General features: G+C 48.2%; 1 protein-coding gene and 1 long non-coding RNA gene across 3 annotated transcripts in view; one reads left to right on the top strand and one right to left on the bottom strand.

Moving 5' to 3' along the window:
- The window catches only part of SEPTIN5 (septin 5), an 82,160-nt gene that overhangs the window by 44,579 nt on the left and 14,706 nt on the right, over positions 1 to 22,875 (top strand). The window contains exons 1-3 of one of the 2 annotated variants that reach the window (XM_033174726.1): positions 7,511 to 7,703; positions 21,710 to 21,806; positions 22,410 to 22,496. In XM_033174726.1, coding sequence (XP_033030617.1) covers positions 7,614 to 7,703; positions 21,710 to 21,806; positions 22,410 to 22,496 — 274 coding nt within the window. In that variant the 5' untranslated portion in view covers positions 7,511 to 7,613. Of the gene's footprint in view, positions 1 to 7,510; positions 7,704 to 21,709; positions 21,807 to 22,409; positions 22,497 to 22,875 lie in introns of those variants that run through there. The other variant, XM_033174725.1, reaches the window with a different exon arrangement.
- Positions 15,143 to 21,811, bottom strand: LOC117061768. Its single transcript, XR_004428141.1, has 3 exons — positions 21,713 to 21,811; positions 16,822 to 16,827; positions 15,143 to 15,177 (listed from the first exon to the last, which is right to left on the bottom strand). It is a non-coding gene; the product is annotated as an uncharacterized LOC117061768 (long non-coding RNA).

The raw sequence follows: 22,875 nt of genomic DNA, 5'->3' as shown, positions 1-22,875 counted from the left end.
GCTTTTTCGGGCAAAGTTGGGTTGCCATAAGCCTGACGCCCGAATTTTCCCGGTCATTTTTGCTGATTTCTGCCCGGACACTGCCAACGACTGCAGTATTCCATGTATGTCACTACTGAAACCTACACGAAATGCTCTGATGCATTGCAAAACACTTTATGGTAAGGTTACCAGATTTTTTTTTTCAACGAATCCGGGGACACTTTTCAACTTCAGTAGGAATGATAGGATTTTGTCAGGGGACTGATTTGTAAATCCAGGGACTGTCCCCGGCGTCTTGTAACCTTACTTTATGGGAGTATTCCTGCTCAGGGTTTCTGCCAGCCAGCTAGCCTAACCCTTTCCCAGAATATTCCATTCCTACACCCGCCCAGGTTTTCCACTTTCCTTTTCCAACTGGCGACATTTTGTGGCTCTTGAGAATGCTCAGTTGGGCTGTTTTTATTTTTAGCGGGCAGGTTTTGCTTCCTGCCTTTAGAGATCATTAGTGTTTTGATTTTGATCTCAGGTGTCCCCTCCACTCCCTCGCAGCCTGCTTGATACTGCCCTCTGGTTTATCATCAACCATGTTCTGCCTCCATGTCCACCGGCACTCACCACCCCTGTTCACTATTAGAGGGAGCCATCGCTCTCGACTCCTGGGAAGCCATCTCTTACGAAAGCCGGATTTCAAAAGTTGTGAATGGAGACGGGTTCGAAGGCGTCGGAGGAAGAGAAAGCCAAAACGCCGGCAAAACGGTCTTTCCTGACAACACATCATCAGGGAGGTTAAAAATAGACTTTTTTTATGGAGCTAGAGCGGCTGTTCAGAAGTAGGAAAGGAGAAGGGAGCTGGGAAGTGTTCCAAGACCCAGGAACTTCCTCTTGCATGACAGCTGTTGCATCACATAATTACCCTCTCGTGATTCACAGCACCGAACAGCTTGCTTGAATTACAAGAAATTCGCTTCGATCCTAAAGTTTTGTACAAGTATCGGAAATCCCTGGAAGCTGGGATTTGCTGCAATGTGCTATAGAAGCACCTGCCTTGGGGGATTCTCTGTGCTTCAGCCCATTTTGAGTCAGGTCGTCAGTTAACTAGGCCCACATCCACACTCTGCATTTAAAGCATCCCTGTACCATTTTGTCAGTGCCCCAAAGGAAACTTGGGAAGTACACTTACAGTACGGAAGTGAGAGCTGGACCATAAAGAAGGCTGATCGCCGAAGAATTGATGCTTTTGAATTATGGTGCTGGAGGAGACTCCTGAGAGTCCCATGGACTGCAAGAAGATCAAACCTATCCATTCTTAAAGAAATCAGCCCTGAGTGCTCACTAGAAGCACAGATCCTGAAGTTGAGACTCCAGTACTTTGGCCACCTCATGAGAAGAGAAGACTCCCTAGAAAAGACCCTGATGTTGGGAAAGATGGAGGGCACAAGGAGAAGGGGATGACAGAGGATAAGATGGTTGGACAGTGTTCTCGAAGCTACTAACATGAGTTTGGCCAAACTGCGAGAGGCAGTGAAGGATAGGCGTGCCTTGCATGCTCTGGTCCATGGGGTCACGAAGAGTCGGACACGACTGAACGACTGAACAACAACAAGCCGTGTTGGTAGCTGTGTTTGGCCACCTCATGAGAAGAGAAGACTCCCTGGAAAAGACCCCGATGTTGGGAAAGATGGAGGGCACAAGGAGAAGGGGACGACAGAGGATAAGATGGTTGGACAGTGTTCTCGAAGCTACTAACATGAGTTTGGCCAAACTGCGAGAGGCAGTGAAGGATAGGCGTGCCTTGCATGCTCTGGTCCATGGGGTCACGAAGAGTCGGACACGACTGAACGACTGAACAACAACAAGCCGTGTTGGTAGCTGTGTTTGGCCACCTCATGAGAAGAGAAGACTCCCTGGAAAAGACCCGGTGTTGGGAAAGATGGAGGGCACAAGGAGAAGGGGACGACAGAGGATGAGATGGTAGGACAGTGTTCTCGAAGCGACTGGCATGAGTTTGGCCAAACTGCGGGAGGCAGTGGAGGATAGGCGTGCCTGGTGTGCTCTGGTCCATGGGGTCATGAAGAGTCAGACACGACTGAACGACTGAACAACAACAACAAGCCATGTTGGTCTGCCATAGTCAAAACAAAATAAAAAATAAAAAAATTCCTTCCAGTATCACCTTAGAGACCAACTAAGTTTGTTCTTGGTATGAGCTTTTGTATTTGAAGAAGTGTGCATGCACACGAAAGCTCATACGAAGAACAAACTTAGTTGGTCTCTAAGGTGCTACTGGAAGGAATTTTTTTTAAATTTTGTTTTGGGAAGTACAGTTTGTTAAGGGAAGAGAGAATGGCGAGGAGGCCCCCTGTTCTCCCCACAGAGCTACGATTCTCGGAGTTCCCCGGGAAGAGGGGTTGATTGTCAAAGCACCTAGAAGATACCCAGGGCAGACTCCCCATCAAAATCCTTGATCTATGGGGTACCAGCAGTGGGTCATTGCTTGGCCCCAAGCGCCCCAGAGAGGTGCTACTGACTGGGTCCTGCTTTTTTCCAAGAAGCTCTCCCCTCACTGGGTAGGAGGTGAGTTTGTGTTTTGTGTTTAGCATTTGGGGACAGCAGGAGAGAGAACTCGGTGGCCTTTGGCCATTCTGTTGAAGCTGAATGTTGGCAGATTCAGGGCAAAACCAACGAGGGACTTATTCGCACAACACATATGGAACTAGCTCCCACAAGAGGCCATCAACTCAGGTGAATTTAAAAGAGGAACCGACAAATTAATAGAGGTCAAGGTTATCAGTGGCTACAAGCCATGGTATGTATGCTCTACCTCCACTGTCGGAGGCCGTATGAATACCAGTGTCTGGAAATTTCAGGTGGGAGAGCGCTGTCTTGCTTGTGTGGGAGAGCCAGTGTGGTATAGTGGTTAAGAGCGGTAGACTCGTAATCTGGGGAACTGGGTTCGTGTCTCCACTCCTCCACATGCAGCTGCTGGGTGACCTTGGGCTAGTCACACTTCTCTGAAGTCTCTCAGCCCCACTCACCTCACAGAGTGTTTGTTGTGGGGGAGGAAGGGAAAGGAGAATGTTAGCCGCTTTGAGACTCCTTCGGGTAGTGAAAAGCGGGATATCAAATCCAAACTCCTCCTCCTCCTCCTCCTCCTCCTCTTCTTCTTCTTCTTCTTCTTCTTCTTCTTCTTCTTCTTCTTCTTGTAGGCTTCCCAGAAGCATCTGGTTGGCCACTGTGAGAACAGGGTGCTGGACTGTGATGGGCCATTGGCTTGATCCAGCAGGCTCTTTTCGTGTTCTTATTTCCCACAATGTGCCAGTGCAAGCTGGATATTCATTACTCCCTGGGGTTGGCTGCAGTGTTTGAAATTCGGCAGGCGCCCGGGTGCCAGGATGGCGCCTGACGTCTCCACCATCTGAAGGTGTCTGCCTGGGGATCCTTGTATCTTGTCTGTTTTCACATACCAACAACATGTCCCTTGGAATTCTCTCAGTTATATTTTTATCTGCACAATCAGAATGTATTTCAGGAACCAAGAAAAATTCATGTTTTGCCATTTCAAGCCGTCTGGCCCCAAAATGGCAACTCAATCAATCAATCGACTTTATTTCAGCTTTAAGCTCATAGAAAAAACAAAGGCAAATACAAGGGAAATACACACGCACTGTTTGATTTAAAACTGGTAACGATAAAAGACTTATCTGGAGAGCCAGTGTGGTGTAGTGGTTAAGAGCGGTAGACTCGTAATCTGGTGAACTGGGTTCGCATCTCCACTCCTCCACATGCAGCTGCTGGGTGACCTTGGGCTAGTCACACTTCTCTGAAGTCTCTCAGCCCCACTCACCTCACAGAGTGTTTGTTGTGGGGGAGGGAGGGAAAGGAGAATGTTAGCCGCCTTGAGGCTCCTTCGGGTAGTGATAAAGCGGGATATCAAATCCAAACTCCTCTCCCCCTCCTCCTCCTCCTCCTCCTCCTCCTCCTCCTTCAGCAAGTAAAATTAGATAAATATTATAAGGAGATTTCAACTCCTAAACAGCAGCCCATTACGTCTCTTGTATGTCAAAACGGAAGTTAAAAACTTCGCCATTTGTAAAGTTACAAACTGATCTGTATCTTGCAATGAAAAAGTAAGTTGGAAATCTGCCGGGTGACCAGACAATTTGTTAATTAATGGTAACAATAAATTCTTCCGGACAGCACAGTATAAAGGGCATATAAACGCAATATGATGAAGTGTTTCGAAATGGCAACTCAACATTCTGTTTGGGCGACTGCAACCCTGGTTGAAGGAGCCATTTGGCAGCTACCTTATGTATCTCAGTTTCCAACGTTGTTTGGTTGTGTATCTTATGTAGTCTGTTCTCTTTTCACCTCCTCTCTGTGTCTCTTTTTCATGCGCTGGTGTGGCCGGGCTGGGAGGGGACGTGCTTATTCTGTTTGCTTTGGACAGTGGATGGTGTTATGAAATATCCTGTCATATTTCAAGGAGAATTTACAGGCTGCGATTTGGCCAGGTTACCAATCAGCCAAATGGCAAGCGCCTTGGAGGTCCACAACTACATCCCAAAGCAGATTAGTTGACGAGAGACATTTACAGATGTATTAGAACAGCTGCCTGAGCCCTTTCATCAGATTTATAACCTAATGAAATTCTTGCTCTGGCGTGAGCACGCTGTTGCACCTCCAACCTTGGCCTGCTTTGCAAACAGACTTCTCCTTTGTGTGTGAAACTCGCTTCCTCTTAGGGATGTTGCAGAACCCTGACGAAAATGGAAACAGGAGCAGAATTCACTGGTGTTCGCTTCTTCAGGGCTGCCGTATTTCAGAAAGTGAAAACCCGGACACAAAAGTTCTTGAGCGAAGTTGTTGAGATTCACAACTTCTCTGAATTTTGCGATGCAGTTCTTCAGCGAAGTCATGTGTGCAGAAATGCATGTACCATGGGAAAGTGTGCATATATTCACATGAATAGATGCATTCAAATAGTATACAAAAATCTATAAGGAGGGATTGCTTTGCAAAAATGTGTATATTAGTTCACACTAAAGTTCTGTATTCTGCATTTATTTATTTCTTTATTTTAGTTTGCAAACTGATGAGGAAACGTGGACCATTGTATTTAAGAGTGGAAAAATGAGAAACAGAGAGAGAAAATGAAATTGTCAGATTAGTCTATTCCTGTTAATAATAATAATAATAATAATAATAATAATAATAATAATTTTATTATTTATACCCCACCCATCTGGCTGGGGTTCCCCAGCCACTCTGGGTAGCTTACAACATTTCTAAAAGCATAATAAAAACAGTCCTTAAAAACTTCTCTAAACAGGGCTGCCTTCAAAAAGTCAGATAGTTGTTTATTTCCTTGACATCTCATGGGAGGGTGTTCCACAGGGTGGGCGCCACTACCGAGAAGGCCCTCTGCCTGCTTTCCTGTAACTTCACCTCTCACAGTGAGGGAACCACCAGAAGGCCCTTGGCACTGGACCTCAGTGTCCAGGCTGAACGATGGGGGTAGAGATGCTCCTTCAGGTATATTGGGCCGAGGCCTTTTAGGGCTTGAATATACATTGAATATCAAGAGAATTATGTTGTTAGATGTGTATACAGGAACCGTAATGTACCATGCAGTGCCGAGGCATGTTTTGAAACGTTGATAACATTGTTGGGCCGTGACATTTTCCCAGGTTATCGTGTAATCTAGGAACCATGTCTCTCTTGGCTTCTGTATCAGTGGAGGAAGGACTGCAAAGGGAAGGGATGTCGCAAAGAGCCTTTGACATGTAGCAATGGTGGAGGGTGGAGCCTGCGAAACAATATGTAGCATGAGACTAAGGGTGTTACCAAGCATGCCCTTGTTTTCATTTTGCAAAAGGTTCAAGGGCGTGTGCTTGGTTTCCTAACCGAACCTGGCAAGATGCTCTCCCTTTGAGCAGAACTCAAGTTGTAGGGCTGCTCTCCCTGCTTCGAAACAACACCTCCTGGCTTTGCAAGTGTTTCTCAAAACAGGGGTAGCTAAGCTGATGGCCAGATCTTGCCCTACGAGCCACAGGGAAGTAGCCAACGGATCCCTGCAGCTTCCTTCCCTTATGAGGAAAGGCTGCGGCACTGGGGACATGCCTTTAAAGGCAAGCAAGAGGTCACAGGAGAAGTTGTGCATGGCATGGAGAAAGTGGCTAGAGAAAGCTTCTCCTCCATCTCTCATAACACTCGCAGGCAACCAATGAAGCTGAATGTCGAAAGATTCAGGAGAGATGAAAGGAAGCACTTATTCATGCAGCACAAATTAGGGAACTCCCTCCTACAGGAGGCAGTGATGGCCACAACTTAGATGGAGTTAAAAGAGGATTAGACAGATTTGTGGAGAAGAATGGCTCCTAGCCACAATGGCTCCACTCTGCAGTTGGAAGTAACAATGCTTCTGAATTCTAGTTGCTGGAATCCATGGGAGGGCAGAGGGGTCTTGTGCTTGAATCTTGCTTGCGAGTTTCCCACAGACATCTGGTTGGCCACTGTGAGAACAGGGTGTTCCTTTTAGGGGTTTTAGTTGCCGAAACCCCAAGGGAGCAGAAAAGACTATTTCTGTATGCGACAACGGCTGCGCAGATGTTATTGGCTCAGAGATGGAAAGAAGATAAAGTCCCTACCGGAGAAGAATGGCAGATGAAGTTGATGGACTGTGCTGAAATGGCTAAAATGTCCAGAAGAGTCAGAAATCAGGAAGACCAAAATTTTAATAAGGAACCGGGGAAAATTTATAACTTAAAGGCCATTGTATAAACAGTTAAAATCGTTAGTAGGATTGGAATATCACTTGTAGTTTAATGGTGAACTCTGGGCACAATGGAGATGTAAAAGATTTGGATGATTATCATAAAAGATGCGGGAGGAAATGATTAATAATTGGACCCACAAAGGGGTGGGTGGAAGTCCAGGAGATTCCTTGGAATCTTGTTTTTATGATTTGTGTTTGATATATCTCTGCTAAACTTTAATTTGAAAAAACAAATAAATAAATTTATATTAAAAATTAAGAGAGAGAACAGGGCGTTGGACGACAGGGACCGTTGGCCTGATCCATCAGGCTCTTATTTCCTTATGTTTATCTGCTGATCTCAGCGCTGTGGCTCTCACCGCCTTGAGTTCCACCATGGGAGAAAGGTTGGAGGCTCCAATAACCCTCCCTCCTTCTTAGAGCTTCTGGTTCACCAGTCTAAGCGATGAAGAGGACTCTTCATCTCCTGGGTAGGAAGCTGCCTCAGAACTGAGTCAGACCTGTTCCAACCATTACGCCATGCTGCTGCTACTGTCTGGGGAAACTGTCACCCATGGAGCTGCTTCTCCTCGCATAGCGGCTGCTGCCTTTGTTGTCTTATATTTATTCCACCCTCCTGTGAGCAAGGCGGCAACAGCAGCACAGGAAATTCTAGCCAGCTGGTGGTTGTCGGAGCTCCTGGCCTTGCAGAAAAGCCTGGGCTGCCTCTCTCTCTCTCTCTCTCTCTCTCTCCCTGTGTGGGCGGGGGTGGCAGCCTTATGGATTTAGTCAACGCTGGGAGGGAGTGCATGGGCTGGGCTTTTTCTCCTGCTTGGCCCATGGTGTCTCCCGGTCTGGCCTGCCGTTGGTTATTATGGATTCAATCATTATTCAGGAGCGATTAGTCGAGCGGCTGCTTTCTCCCAGGACCCAGACCCAGCGAAGCCACTCAGCCAAGCTGAAGGTACAAGGGTATATTTATAGTAATAGCCGAGAGCTGGAGAGAAGGAGGAGGAGGAGGGGTGGGTGCACAAGAATGGTGCTTGAGGAGAAGCAGTTAGCCACAGAAGAGACTCGCGAAGGGCAGAGCAGCAGGAAGAAGCCGGTAAGGAGGTGAAGGCAGAGCGCGGGAGATCAGGGTAGGGGGAAGAGGGGGCCAGAATCTGCGAGAGGCTGCGGTGGGTTATATAAAAATGCAAGCCACAAAAAAACACCAGCCTGTTTTCTGCGCTGTCCTCCCATCGCTGCTGCTCACATCAGTGGAGGCTGGAAGGAAAACACACTGATGTACACATGCTGCCTTTTGTGGGTGCCTGATTTGGGGCTGATGTTTTGGATAGGGTACCATTTCATCAAGGGACGTGGGTGGCGCTGTGGTCTAAACCATTGAGCCTAGGGCTTGCCGATCAGAAGGTCTGCGGTTCGAATCCCCATGATGGGGTGAGCTCCCGTTGTTTGGTCCCAGCTCCTGCCCACCTAGCTGTTCGAAAGCATGTCAAAGTGCAAGTAGATAAATAGGTACCGCTGCAGCGGGAAGGTAAACGGCGTTTCCGTGCGCTGCTCTGGTTCGCCAGAAGCGGCTTACTCATGCTGGCCACATGACCCGGAAGCTGTACCCCAGCTCCCTTGGCCAATAAAGCGAGATGAGCGCTGCAACCCCAGAGTCATCCGCGACTGGACCTAATGGTCAGGGATACCTTTACCTTTACCCTTACCATTTCATCAGACAATGTGTTTGCGTGAACGCACACTTGCGTGTGTGTCTTGGGCTGCAAGAGATCGTGCCCGGCGTTTGACCCACTTCGGATCAATCAGCGCCCAGTCGCTGGACCGCCGGTGTGCAGACAGCTGGGGGACTGTGATGTGTGAGTTTCTGATTCAGTGGGGGGGCATTTGGGGTGCGTGTGCCTAGCGGGGTCTGTTTTATGCTAACTCTAGACATAGATGCCTTCCGCCGTGCCGAGTCAAACTGCGAGATGCACACGATGGAGATGATTTTGCTTTGAGCAGGGAATTCAGTGGAAGACAGCGAATAAATTTCCTGCACTTTCTTTTTAGCCTAGGATGCTATTGGGCCTGAAGGAGGGAGCCAGCCAGAGTCAGGCCTGAGTTGAGGATCAGTGCACAGGCGAAGGCTGGAGCTGCAATCTGTTCTTATTTTGTTACTTCTGAATTTTCATTTTCAAAGCTCCCTTTCAGGGGAGATGCCCCTCCCAACAGTACCCTGTTCGAGACAGATGGCAGGGAGGTAGAATTTGCATTCTGGGTCTCTTGGGAAGGCTTCCTCTTCTGTTGCCTGGCGTCCCAAGCTTTGAGAAGAAAGGAGGAAGTAGGCAGTGTGACAAAGGGGGTAAAGGCTCCTTAATATCCCCTCCATTAATTCACAGGACCATAGGAAGCTGACTTGTGCTGAGTCAGACCACAGGTCCACCTAGTTCAGTACAGTCTACACTGAGTGGCAGGGACACGAGTGGCGCTGTGGTCTAAACCACTGAGCCACTTGGGCTTGCCAATCAGAAGGTCGGTGGTTCAAATCCCCATGATGGAGTGAGCTCCCGTTGCTCTATCCCAGATCCTGCCAACCTAGCAGTTTGAAAGCACGCCAGTGCAAGTAGATAAATAGGTACCGCTGCAGCGGAAAGGTAAACGGTGTTTCCGTGTGCTCTGGCACTCATCACAGTATCCCGTTGTGCCAGAAGTGGTTTAGTCCTGCTGGCCACATGCCCGGAAAGCTGTCTGTGGACAAACGCCGGCTCCCTCGGCCTGAAAGCAAGATGAGCGCCGCAGCTCCATAGTTGCCTTTGACCGGACTTAACCATCCAGGGATTCTTTACCTTTACCTTTACACTGACTGACAGCAGCTCTTCAAGATTTCAAGCAGGGGTTTAACTGAAGATGCTGGGGATTGAACCGGGGGCCTTCTGCATGCAAAGCAGATGCTCTTCCACTGAGCTATGTCCCTTCCCCTATTCAAGTTTAAGCACTGACTGGTATTGTCCCAGCAGAAGACGAACTTTCCCCTGCCGTCCGTCCTTCCAAGCCCATAAAAGTTAACGCCTAACTATTTTATGGCATTCTTTGGTGGTGCTGTGGCTAGAGAGTTTATGGAGTCTCCTTCCTTTTTATGTTTATTTTTATAACATGCAATTAATTTGTGGAATTTGCTGCCACTAGATGTGGTGGTAAACCACCAATTCATCTTAGAAGGCTTCCAAAAGGGCCTGGAGCCTCTGGTCCTTCAGATGTCCTTTGACTACATCTCCCATCAGCCACAGCAGGAAGGGTCAGTGATGCAAGGGATGATGGCAGTTGTAGTCCAACAACACCTAGAGGGCCACAAGCTCCCTGTCTGAAGAACGTAAGAGGAACCTGCTTGATCAAGTCAGTGACCCATCTAGCCCAGCATCCTGTTCTCATAGTGGCCAACCAGATGTCCCCATGGGAAGCCTGTAAGCAGGTCCTGAGTGCAAGAACGCTCTGGCCTCCTGTGGTTTCTAGAAAAACTGGTACAGTGGTACCTCGGTTTTCAAACGTCTCCGTTGACGAACATTTCGGAACCTGGACGCCGGAAACCCGGAAGTAAATGCTTCCGTTTTGGAACACGCCTTGGAAGTTGAACGGCTTCCGCCGCGTGTTTTTCAATTTTCTCAATTGAATTTGCTGACAGCCCTTTGTGTCTCGGTTTTTGAATGGTCTTTTGGAATGGATTACGTCCGAGAACTGAGGTACCGCTGTACGCAGGAGCCTACTGCTTCCGAAATTGGATATCCACGGATTAGACAAATTAATGGGGAGAACACGTCAACTGATGCCTGCCATGTTCAGAGGCTGGATGGCTCTGAATGCCAACTGCAGGGGAGCAACATCAGTAGTAGGTTGTTGCCTTCATGTGCTGCTCGTGGGCTTCTCAGAGGTATCTGATTCTATGGGGAACAAGAGTCTGGACTGGATCTGCTTGCTCTGATCCAGCAGGACTCTTCGTGTGTTCTATACATTTCTGATACATCTGTTGATGGTGCTGTTGAATGAAACTACATTAGGCTAGAGGGATTGCAACAGGGCAGGACTAAGGACCTCTTGGCTCTCCAGAGGCCACTGAGCTACAACTCCCACCTTCTGTTTGTCCATGCTGGGTGGGACTGATAGGAGCTGGAATCCAACAACATTTGGAGTGCTACAGATTCCCGGCCCCTGCAATAGGGAATCACTCATAACTGGTTCTAGGTTTTGGAGAGTCTTTGGCCAAGATACCTTCCATGGTACACCTCTTTCGCTGACTTTGCCCCTTTGCTGCCATATCTTTCTCTTCCTCATTGTTGTCCCCAGCTTCTTACTTCGAGGCAGAGCATCTCTTGCTCCTCTTTCTCACCTCCACCATTGTCTGGGCCAGAGTGAGAGAAAACCCGAATTGCCGTTTGCTCCGATGCAGGGGCGGAGCAAGGGTGGGGCGTTGGGATGGGCCGCCCCGTGTTCCACCCTGGAGGGGGTGACACTCAGGGGCCTGCCCCTGTGACCGGCCAAGCCCCACCACCCGGCAAAAACCTCACTCGGCTGGCTTGCTCGCTCACTCGGCCGGTGTGAGCTTTTCTTCTTCTCCCTCTCTTCCTGCTGGGCCCTGGTTGGGCGGAGCTGCGGGGGCGAGGGGCGGGCCAGTGTGTCTGGCGTGACGCCCCTCACTGGCCCGCCCCTCACCCACGTGGCTCCGCCCTACCAGGGGCCAGCAGGAAGGGAGGGAGGGAGAAGAAAAGCGTGTGCCGGCCGAGCTCTCTCCGCGTGCGGCAGCCTTACGAGTTGCCACTCGCTTGGCGGCTCGTAAGGTTGCCGCGGGAGCAGCAGCGCCAGCACAGAGAACTGCGCTGTTCATCCTGATGCATGCGTGCTGTGGAGCGACGTCACGATGCACAATGCATGCGTAAGGACGCATGCGTGCTGCGGACCGATGCCCCATCCCCGGGGGGTGCCTCCTCATTTGCCGCCCCGAGCAGCCAAGCGGCTCCGTTCGCCCCTGCTCCGATGGAGTGTTAAACGAGAGGGGGTGTGGATAAACCCTTATACAGAGTCAGACCATTGATCCAGCTAGCTCAGTATGGCTTTCACTGAGCGGTGGTGACTTTTCCAGACTGGGTACATTCCCAACTACCGTGGAGGTGCAGCTCTCCCAAAAAAAGCCACCCCCCCCCGATAATGCGCTTGAGTGCCATTGAATGTTGATGTGAGGAAACGAAAAGGATCCGAATAAAGGTTTGCTGGTTATATTTAAAATTGAACCTTCCCACGTAGGCTTCAGCCATCCCTATTCTGCAAGGACAATCCCTTTTTGAGGGGAGGAGGATGGAGAGTACCTCTCCTTGGTTAAGCAGCTTCTCTCTTGGCTTTGGGGGAAGAAATAAGGTTTGTGGAGTCCAGTGGGTCAGATTCTGAAGCAAACAGTGCAGATCACTGAAGTGGTGGAGGCGAAAGAGAGGCCTCAGCCACCCTCTGCGTGTTTGCTTCTGAGTAAGCATACAAAGGCTTGCCTTGTAAATTATCCAGCGACTGGAGCAGCTCCCCTGTTAGAAATGGTTACAGCATTTGGGGCTTTTTAGTTTAGGTCACATATACGCCATGCATATAAAGTGCTTTGATACCACTTTAAACTGTCATGGCCGATAAGAAGGTTGGCGGTTCCAATCCCCGCGACGGGGTGAGCTCCCGTTGATCGGTCCCAGCTCCTCCAACCTAGCAGTTCAAAAGCACATCAAAGTGCAAGTAGATAAACAGGTACCGCTCCGGCGAGAAGGTAAACGGCGTTTCCGTGCGCTGTTCTGGTTTGCCAGAAGCGGCTTAGTTATGCTGGCCACATGACCCAGAAGCTGTATGCCAGCTACCTCGGCCAATAAAGCGAGATGAACACCGCAACCCTAGAGTCGTTCGCGAGTGGACCTAACGGTCAGGGGTTCCTTTACCTTTAGGCCACATCTATAATGTGTGATATTTTTGTATTTGATTTCTGTTGGAAGCCGCCCAGAGTGGCTGGGGAGATCCAGCCAGATGGGCGGGGTACAAATAATAAATATTATTATTATCTTAACCCACAGCCAAGGGTTGAACTGGGCTCCGCAGGTTGATGAGCTGTCGCTTCTTTTTGACTCGTTTTTTTTTTTTTTAAATGCAATTGTTAGATCCATCTGTTGTGTCTGTTTGCCAAGTCCCTTTGTTTGTGCTCCTCAAACTTTGGGACCAGGGAGGGAGAAGAAAGGATGGACGGCAAAAACAGGGTTGCCACCCTGGCTGAGAAGATGTTGGAATAGCAGTTCTTAAATGAGGATGGAGGTGGTTCTGCTTGGGAGAAAGAAGCCTCTGTGTGTATCAACAGCAGAAAGCAGCTGGGAGGACCTCTTTAGATTTACCACGAGCAATGAATGGGGTATTCAGAGGGTGCCTTTGCTGAGTAGAGCTGGAATTCCATTGACATAAGCAGGCCCACAAAACTCCTGGCCTCTCACCCCTGGCCAACAGGAAATGGTCTGCCTTGTTCTGAAGCCAATGTAAATATGGAGGGTCTGGGTGGTTTTGAGCTTCACATTTTAGCCCTCATGCCCTGTCACAGGAAGATTGCTTCTAAGTACCAGTTGCTGGGACTCACAAGCAGGCCTGGGTGATGCATCAATGCCACCCATGAGACAAGGTGAGGTGCATTACTTTGGGTGGTGGGATCCACAGGGGCAGCAGATCCTGCCTCCAAGGAAGGCATCACTTGTTGCTGTCACTGTGGATCCATTAGTGATCCTCCAGTGGCAGGGGCGTAGCAAGGGGGGGGCGAGGGGGGCGGGCCGCCCCGGGTTCCATAATGGACGGGATTTTTTTGAATTTTGTTTTGAAAATGCATGCTTCGAAGGTCTTATCTTACTATACTAGGGATTATATAGCTATATATGAAATTTCATGCATATCGGTTAATATCTTGACCCTCCTCCACCAAAATAGCTGTTCACTTGGCTGTTTTCCTATGTCATGAAGGCTGAAATTTCAGTTTAGAGAACACTTACTGTTCCCAACCCTAACCCTGTGGAAAGGCATCTAATTAGACTTTAATTTGATTTTGAGATGTTTTTAGGAGGTAATTTAATTATTGTTTGATTTTATACCAATGTTATGTATCTGATGGTAGCCACCCTGAGCCCGACTTTGGCCGGGGAGGGTGGGATATAAATAAAAGTTGGGTTTTTTTATTACTTGTTATTATTCCTTTGTAAGAAAATATGAAATAACGTAAAACAATTTTTGCGGGGGTGGGGTGGGGGTGGGATCAATGGGGGGGGGGTTGACAAGAAATTTTCCGCACCTGGTACCACCTGACCTTCCCATGCCGGGGGGGGGGGTGTGACAAATTTTTTTTTGCCCCCGGGTACCAATTTACCTTGCTACGCCCCTACCCAGTGGTGGTCCCTACAGTGGCCTCTTGGCGAATAGGAGGCGCTACAGGTCTCCTCCCACCAACTTAAATAAAATATTGGGGGTAGGAGATATGTCCTGACCAAAATAATAAATCGCAAGACACCATTTGAATGGCAATGCCCATCAACTTTGAGGGTGCCTGGCCCCCTCGGATATTTTATTGGGGGAGCTGAAGGGATGTCAGCCCCTAGGAGTTGGCTCCTATGTCTCCCACCCTCGTTCCCGACGTAGATCTTTATTCTCCCTCTCTTCTTCCTGATGTAGAAATTCACTCACCCCTTTTTCCCTGGCAGGGAAGGAGGCACTGGGCGCCATTTTGTGGTGCCAAAATGTCTTGAGCTGGCTCTGGTGTCTTCCTTTGCGTTCTTATACTCTGAAGAAATAGTAAACCAAATGTGAATTCTGGGCAGAAAAGGAGTTATGTGCATCAAATTTTAATGAGCCTACTCTGAGCATTGGATACAACCCTTAGGTTTGACTTGTGGACCTCCAATAATGAGCATCTGATTGGCCGCTTTGAGAACAGGATACTGGTTTAGATGGGCCATTGGCTCGATCCAGCAGAGCTGTTCTTATGCTGATGGTGTGAGGCTCTCTGGCTATAATCAACGATCTGCCATGGAGCTGGTGTGCGCAGGGTTGTTGGCGGCCGGACTTGTGTGGACACACCCCTGCTCCCTCCCCACACAGATCTGAAACTCTTGAGGACCGGGCGCCTGGGTTCTAGCTCAGCGGGTTCCTTCTGTTGAAGCAGGAATTGTGAGTCCTGGGGACAGTGTTGCTTTTCTTTATAACTCCTAATAGCGGTGGAAGGGTACCAAGTCCCATCTCCCTCTGGGGGGCTTGCTGTGTGTGCATTTCGTAGCATTTCGTAGCAGGGTGCCCTTTGCACTGGGATCTCAGGCTGTGGGTGGCTGGGCGCTTTATTTTTAGAAGTTTTAAAAGGAATTTTCCATTTTTACTTTTAGAGGAATGGAGGCAACCTACAACCCTCGGATCACCTCGTAAGTACTTCTTTTTTCAACAGTGTGTTTCTATGCAGATTTTTTTGGGGGATTTTCCGTTAAAAACCCCCTAACCAGAAATGGACTTTTAGCCCACATCCGCACCAGACATTATGCCACTTTAGTCACCAAAACTCCCCCCCCAAGAATCCTGGGAACTGTAGTTTGTTCTGGGTGCTGAGAGTTCTTTCGGAAATCCCCCACAGAGCTATAGTTCTCAGAGTGATTTAACAACCAGGTCCCTCTTCCCAGAGAAGTCTGATTTATGTAGCTCTGTAAGGGGGGGGGGGAGGTAGGGGTCTTCTAAGAACTCTCAGCACCCTTAACAAACTACAATTCCCAGGGTTCTTTGTGGGAAGCCATTGCTGTTAAAACCATATAATAGTGCCTTGAGAGAATGGTGCAGCTGTGGTCTTAGTCCCCTCCCCACTGAGAACCAGGATAAACCAGAGTTTATTGGGTCCATCTATCCCTAGAGCCATCAAAGGGGAAAGTGTTCCATATATTAACTTATACAAAGGGCAAAATGAGGCAAGCTAGATCTAAAAAATAAAGTAAAACCGTTGTTGACATTAATTTGAATGCATTCTGGGCCTTTTTTAAGGGATTATGTTGGCTTCGGTCATTTGTCACCAGTGTTTTGTTAATTGTCTTGAATCCGTTTGGAGAAATGGGTAGGATGGCAATTCTTAAAAGTAAAACAGCTATTATTAAAGGCCTTTACAATGTAAATGACAAATGTGTGTGTGTGTGTTTGTGTGACCCACATCAGGACCCTGCTGTGTTATGTGTATGGGTGGCGTTGTGGTCTAAACCACTGAGCCTCTTGGGTTTGCCAATCAGGAGGTTGGCGGTTCGAATCCCTGCAACGGAGTCAGCTCCTGTTGCTCTGTCCCAGCTCCTGCCAACCCAGCCAGTGCAAGTAGATTAATAGGTACCACTGTGGTGGGAAGGTAAACGGTGTTTCTGTGCACTCTGGCTTCCGTCATGGTGTCCAGTTGCACCAGAAGCAGTTTAGTCCTGCTGGCCACATGACCTGAAAGCTGTCTGTGGACAAATGCCGGCTCCCTCGGCCTGAAAGCGAAATGAGTGCCGCAACCCCATAGTTCCCTGTGGCTGGACTTAACTGTCCAGGGGTCCTTGACCTTGACCAGGGGTCAGCAAACTTTTTCTGCAGGGCGCCAGTCCACTGTCCCTCAGACAGTGGGGGACGACGACTATATTTTTTGGGGGGAAATCCCACCTACCAACTCCCCCCCTTCTCCACAGCACTAGGCGAATCCCGGTGGCTGCTTACCTGTGCCTTGTGAGTGGCAGGGGCTGGCGGCAGTGGTGATGGAGGGGACGATGAGCGGTGCGAAAGTGCTGGCTCCGGAGAGGGGCTACTTAAAATAGCGCTCAGCCAACCGTAGCTCAACAAAGCCCAGCTCGTTTCCTCCTCTAGGCAGGGCGGGCAGAAGCCAGGAGGAGGGAGGGAGGAGGCGGTGCCACAGTGTGTGTGAGGGGGAGGAAATGGCACAGCCCAAACGAACAGAATCCCCACGCCAATCCACATGGCGATTCCTGGATCGTCTGCGGGCCGGATCCAGAAGGCAATTGGGCCGGATCTGGCCCCCGGGCCTTAGTTTACAGACCCATGACCTTGACCTACCTAGGGGGCTTTAACCTTTTGTAGTCCTGATCTGAATCTTCAAATTTAGGGCAGTATCCAATAGAGTGGAACCACTAGTGCAAGGCCTTGGTGCAAGAACACAACAACGGTTTATTGACATTTGCATTTAACTGTTTTGCTTTAAACTTATTTTTAACTGTTTTATGCTTTTACTGTACTGCTTTCATGTTTTTATTGCTGCAAACTCCTTTGATACTGTATATTTTTATGATATAGCAGCCTACAAATGATTTTATAAATAGATAAACAGACTTCTCCCTCTCTTCTCCCTGCCCTCACCTGCTAAATCTGTTCGGGGTGTGTGTGTGTTCCTCAATCCTCTGGAGCATATTTGGGGAGGGAGGGGGGCTTGTGTAGGGAGAGGAGAAGGAAGTCAGATTTCATTGCACAAGTGGACATCCTTTCATTTGCAGATCTAGTTCTTTGGATAGCAGCCCCCCCAACCCCCATTCACCCAGTTGCCAATTCCACAAATGACTTTTAATCTTGTTTGACCTGGAGACTTCTTTAAACTCTGCACTCGCTTAAAACATCTTCTTAAAGAAACACTTTAACTTCTCATTCATCAGTCGCAAGCGACCATCATGCTAATGTGGAAAGAGAGAATCAGGATTAATCCATCTTTCTTCCAAGCTTGGCAGTGCAGCGAGTATTTCATTAAGAAAAGCGCTTGTCCGTCCACCATCCATCTAATGTTCTTCAGCAGACACTGAGAAATGATCAGCCCTGTGACCCATCTTCCTTTTAATTATTTTCACTTGTGTTTAAAATTTAATCATGTCGATTAATCATGTAGATTAATATTTCTAATTAATATATCCAGGAAGTCAGTATCTCTGTAGTAGTAAGAACCATGTTCTGCCAGGTCCCAGGAAATGTGTCACAGTGCTGTCAGGCAAGGAATGTCCAGAGTGAAGAAAGTCATTAGTACAAGTCATTAGTTCTACCTTTCTCAGCTATTCCTAGGTGTATCCCTGATGAGGCAGTTGCCTCAACAGAGAGGCCCCAACCCTGACTTCAGCTTATCATCAATTTTATCATCATTTCATTTCAATACCGCTTTACATATTTTAAGAAAAACCTCAAAGCAGTTTACAACGCGTTAAAACATCAAATAAAACATTCCAGAATATAACAGATATAAAGTATACATCCAGAGCATTCAACAGGACGCTCAAATGTTATCTTGAAGATTTCAAAATAAAGCATTACAAAGGAGATCGACTGCTGCACAGAGTGCACATTTAACAAAAAAATTAATGATATCTTAAACATTTCAAAATAAAACATTACTAAAGGAAGTCAAATATAAAATAAAAACAGCACAATTAACGAGAGAATAAAATACCATAAGCACAGAATGTGTCAGCTACTGTTGCTGCCAATCCTGCCAATGGATGTTCATGGCAGGTGGCAGCTGTGGAAGCTCAGACTCGGTGACCTGGGTCTGCACTAAGTGACAGGCAAGATGGTCTCTTATATATTTTCCCCACCTGAGCTGCCCGTAAGCAGGTGGAGACTACGCCTGTGTGTAACCTGTTTCTGCTCCTCCCACTTCAGTCCTCTCCTGGTCCTGGGAGACAGTGGAGCAGGAGAGGGGTAGGGCAGCAGGAGGAAGAGCCGTGGAAGTCCTTGAGTCTCCACCTGTTCTATACTCTCCAATCCTGCAGCTTCTCCTGCCTCTTCTGGCTGCTACAGGCTCCCCCAGATCAGTGGCGGAGGAAGAGGGGTGCGGTGGGGGCGGGCCGCCCTGGGTGCCATCCTTGGGGGGGGGGTGTGACATTGCTGCGCCTCCAGATGCTAGCCTTGCCCCTGCGGGCGGCTAGCCCTGCCTCCGGGTGCACAGCATGTGCGCCATGGAGCAACTAGCTTCACCTCTGCCCCAGATCGCTGATTCCTTCTTCCAAATCAGTGTCTAACTTCTCTTCTCCTGGTGCCCACTTCTTAGCGTCCAGCCACCAGTCCCTGACAGAATGGACAGACCCTCCAAGTGTCCATATTTTCAAGGGATAGTCCCAGATTTACGGAAGCCATCCCCGTTTCTGATTTGATCCCGGAATGTCCCACTTTTCCTTAGGACGTCCTTATTTTCATCAGAGAAATGTTGGAGGGTATGACGTTATGTGACCCCCGAGCCAAGGAGATAAAGTTATTATTCAACCCTTCAGAAGATATTTGAAGGCAGACCTGTATTGGGAAGGTTTTATTTATGTTTAATGTTTTATTATGCTTTTATATGTGTTGGAAGCTGCCCAGAGTGGCTGGGGCAACCCAGTTAGATGGGCAGGATACAAACAACAACAACAACAACAACAACAACAACAGAATAGGATGTTCCTATTTTCATCAGAGAAATGTTGGAGGGCATGCAGGTTAGCTACCCTTGCAGTGAGAAAAACTTGATGGAGTAAAGGCAAAGCCAGGGGGGTGTTATTTCAAAGCAGGGAGAGCAGCCTTAAGATTTGCCCCGGGTACTGGCACCCACACTACACCACTGGTTCAAGGGCACAGTCCAGCTGGGCAAAAGTAGTCAAGGGGAAGGTACAGAGCACAGGCATGGGGGTTTGGATTGGGGAAGGACCACGAGAGAGTCCCAGAGGCCATAGAGAGAGACAGGCCAAGGGGGCTGCATTTGACCTCTGGGCCTGAGGGTTCCCCACCTCTGCTTTTCCACCTTTCCCCCAAGAAGCTCAAGGTGCCATAAGCTCATATCACTTGAGTCCTTTAAAGAAGGTAGTCTTCACCCACTTGCATAATGGGACACCCATGTTGTGGTTCAGTCATTCAGTCGTGTCCGACTCTTCGTGACCCCATGGACCAGAGCACACCAGGCACGCCTATCTTTCACTGCCTCCCGCAGTTTGGCCAAACTCATGCTAGTCGCGTCAAGAACACTGTCCAACCATCTCATCCTCTGCCATCCCCTTCTCCTTGTGCCCTCCATCTTTCCCAACATCAGGGTCTTTTCCAGGGAGTCTTCTCTTCTCATGAGGTGGCCAAAGTACTGGAGCCTCAACTTCAGGATCCTCCCTTCCAGTGAGCACTCAGGGCTGATTTCTTTAAGGATGGATAAGTTTGATCTTTTTGCAGTCCATGGGACTCTCAAGAGTCTCCTCCAGCACCATATTTCTTATTTAATGTGTGTGCACCACCTGCAATGGCTTGCAGTTGTATGGGGCGTATAGCTTCCATTTGTGAAGTGTCTCGCTTAAGACGGGAGGAAAGCTGTTGTTCTGTGACGGTTGATCTCCGATCACCGCTTTGTGGATGTGCCAATCACCCACCCACCCATCTTGCAGTTGTTCAGGCTGCCAGATGGATTCACAAATGCGCTTGCTGTCGAGCAGACTGGGTGGCAGGGCCAAGCCGACCTAACCCTCCCCTTCCCCCACTTCATTTGCAGACGTTGAAAAGAGGGTGGCATTTGGGCATTTTTTTCCAGTGGGAGGGGGAGATGGTGTATAATGTCTGCATGCGCTACATTAAGCAAGCGTGCAACCTGTGCTCCCATGTACACAAATAGTTGAGCCTGCTCCCTTGTACAGTAACATCTGGTGGGTGACTTTCAACCTGTGTACAAGCTGGACAAATCAATATAAGCGGACGTTTCTTTCGCACAACCACTGATACACCAGCGGAGACCGCTTGTACCTGTGTTCAGTGTGATGGCTGAACAAACCTTGCGTGACAGTGTGCATTGATTGTATTGATCAGCTGTAGAGTACAGAGACTACACTTGTTGAACGTTATATGTGAATAACTGTACAGTACGGCTAGTGCCGGATTTACGTATAAGGTAAACAAGTTATGGCTTAGGGCCCTACTCTCTTGCCCCCCCCCCAAAAAAAAATAAAGGAAAGAAACAACTGGATGTACATTTCCAAAATATAAGATAAAAAACAAATAAAATAAAACCTACATGCAGCAACAGTGTTTCGTGTTGTGTAGGCTCCTATGATGTAAGTAATGGGCCCCACCTGCTCGTCTGCTCCCTAAAATATCACTGGTTTGCTCATTTCTATATATAGGGTGCCTACATTCTGCATGGACTGGTTGCATGGCAACATGCGCAAAGAGCTTTAGATACCTATTAGGTCCATAAATTACCATATAGCATATATTCAACACAAAAAACGGCGACCATTTGTTGTTGAGAAAGGACAGCTGGACATATAAAGGACCCTGTTACCTTCAGTAGCTTAGGGCCTCATCAAACCTAAATCCAGCCCAGCTATCTGCATGTACACTTGTCTTTCCCAAGAGAGGGGCTTCTTTTGAAGGGGTTGGAGGTGGGTGGGAAAAGTGACAGCAGGAAATATTTCCGCTTGCCACCACCACTGCAAAACTGGGCTACAATGGACCTGTGGAGGATCCGAACTCGCCTCTTTCTGTTGGCTGCACAGGTCCATCAGTGTGCTTCTGAAACCCTTGTCTCCCCAATATTTGGAATCTGCTGACTTACTTCCTCTGAATCTGGAGCCTTGTTTCGTTTCAACTCATCCTTCACCTCTTGTTCCATTGCACATTTTTAAAATTATGGATGTTTACATTTTTTAATATTTTCATGGGATTGTTTTAATGATGGATGCTTATATTTTCATGTTTGCGCTACTGGTTTTTGTACTTGTAGACTGCTTAGAAGCCTGGTATCGAGTGGCGTATAAAGTCAGCAATAATAGCTTTTCCATTTTGATTGATTTGAATTACCGGTAATTTCAAATTGACTTCCTTATTTATTGTGGTAAGGACATTGAGTCTCTGCCTTTTTGCATTAGGGGAGCCGTAAAACAGCTAATTAAATGTTTAAAAAAGCAGCAATGAGAAGGTGATCAATAGCTGCTGCTATCCTTCTTGCAGGACCACGAAAAGCAGTATGTGGGGTTCGCCACGCTCCCCAACCAGGTGCACCGGAAATCTGTGAAGAAGGGCTTTGATTTCACCCTCATGGTGGCAGGTGAGACTCCCCAGCAGAACTACCAAGAGAGAGAGAGAGAGAGAGACCTCTCTGCTGATCTAAGGAGGGTCTGTAGGGTTGGAGGTGGTCTTTCAGGTAATCCCAGTCCATTGATTTAACAATCAATCCCTCTACCCAGGGAACTCTGGGAATTGTAGCTCTGGGAGGGGAATAGGAGCCACTCTTAGCAGCCTTAGGAAACCAACAGCTCCCAGGATTCTTTGGGGGGAGCCAGGATGGTACAATACTGCTTTAAATGCATAGTGTAGATGGGGCTTGAGTATAGCTTGCTTCTACAGGCTCTCAAGGGTCACCGTCATTGTGTACTTGGCCAAATCAATGCCTTTGAATCTCTCCCTGCCGAAATAACAGCATCTTATATGAGTATTGTGAATAAGACAAACTACATTTGTGGCTGTGAGATATTGTGTCAGTCCAAGGACAGAGCATTCTACATGGAAACATTTCCTGCTTGGGGGACGATAACCTACCTCCCTGGTGCTATTCTCGAAGAGTAACAAATGCATAATCTTGGAATTCAGCACGAAAACCTCTTGTCCAAGATGTTCTTTTAACCTGGTATTTGCGCCTGTCCCTTTCTAGGAGAGTCGGGCCTGGGTAAATCTACTTTGGTAAACAGCTTGTTCCTGACAGACCTCTACAAAGACCGAAAACTTCTCAATGCCGAAGGTATTTGCCCGTGACCAGATAGGCAAAACCTCCGACCAGTAGGTGGTGCTGTTTCTTGCCGTTGCTGTCAGCTAGGATTCTGTGTCTTGTCTTGCGGCTTGAAGTGCTATAGCCCTGGCGCAGATTTGTAGCCACAGTGGAACCTAGGCTGGAGAAACTGGGATCTGCTTCCTAGCATCTTTTGCTTGAAATGTTGCATCTTTGTTATTGAGCAGAGTAATAATAGAGTCTTCAACCGGTGGGTTATGATTTGGTCACATCCTGATCTAACGTGAGTAGCAACAGCAGCACTACCGCCATATACCGTATTTTCCCGTGTATAAGTAGGTTCCCCCCCTAAAAAACAACGTCAAAAATTAGGGGGGGGGTGTCTTATACT

Source organism: Lacerta agilis, chromosome 17 (genome assembly GCF_009819535.1).
Source record: "Lacerta agilis isolate rLacAgi1 chromosome 17, rLacAgi1.pri, whole genome shotgun sequence".
In the NCBI taxonomy this organism is placed as follows: Eukaryota; Metazoa; Chordata; class Lepidosauria; order Squamata; family Lacertidae; genus Lacerta; species Lacerta agilis.
This window is presented reverse-complemented; position numbering and strand designations above follow the sequence as displayed.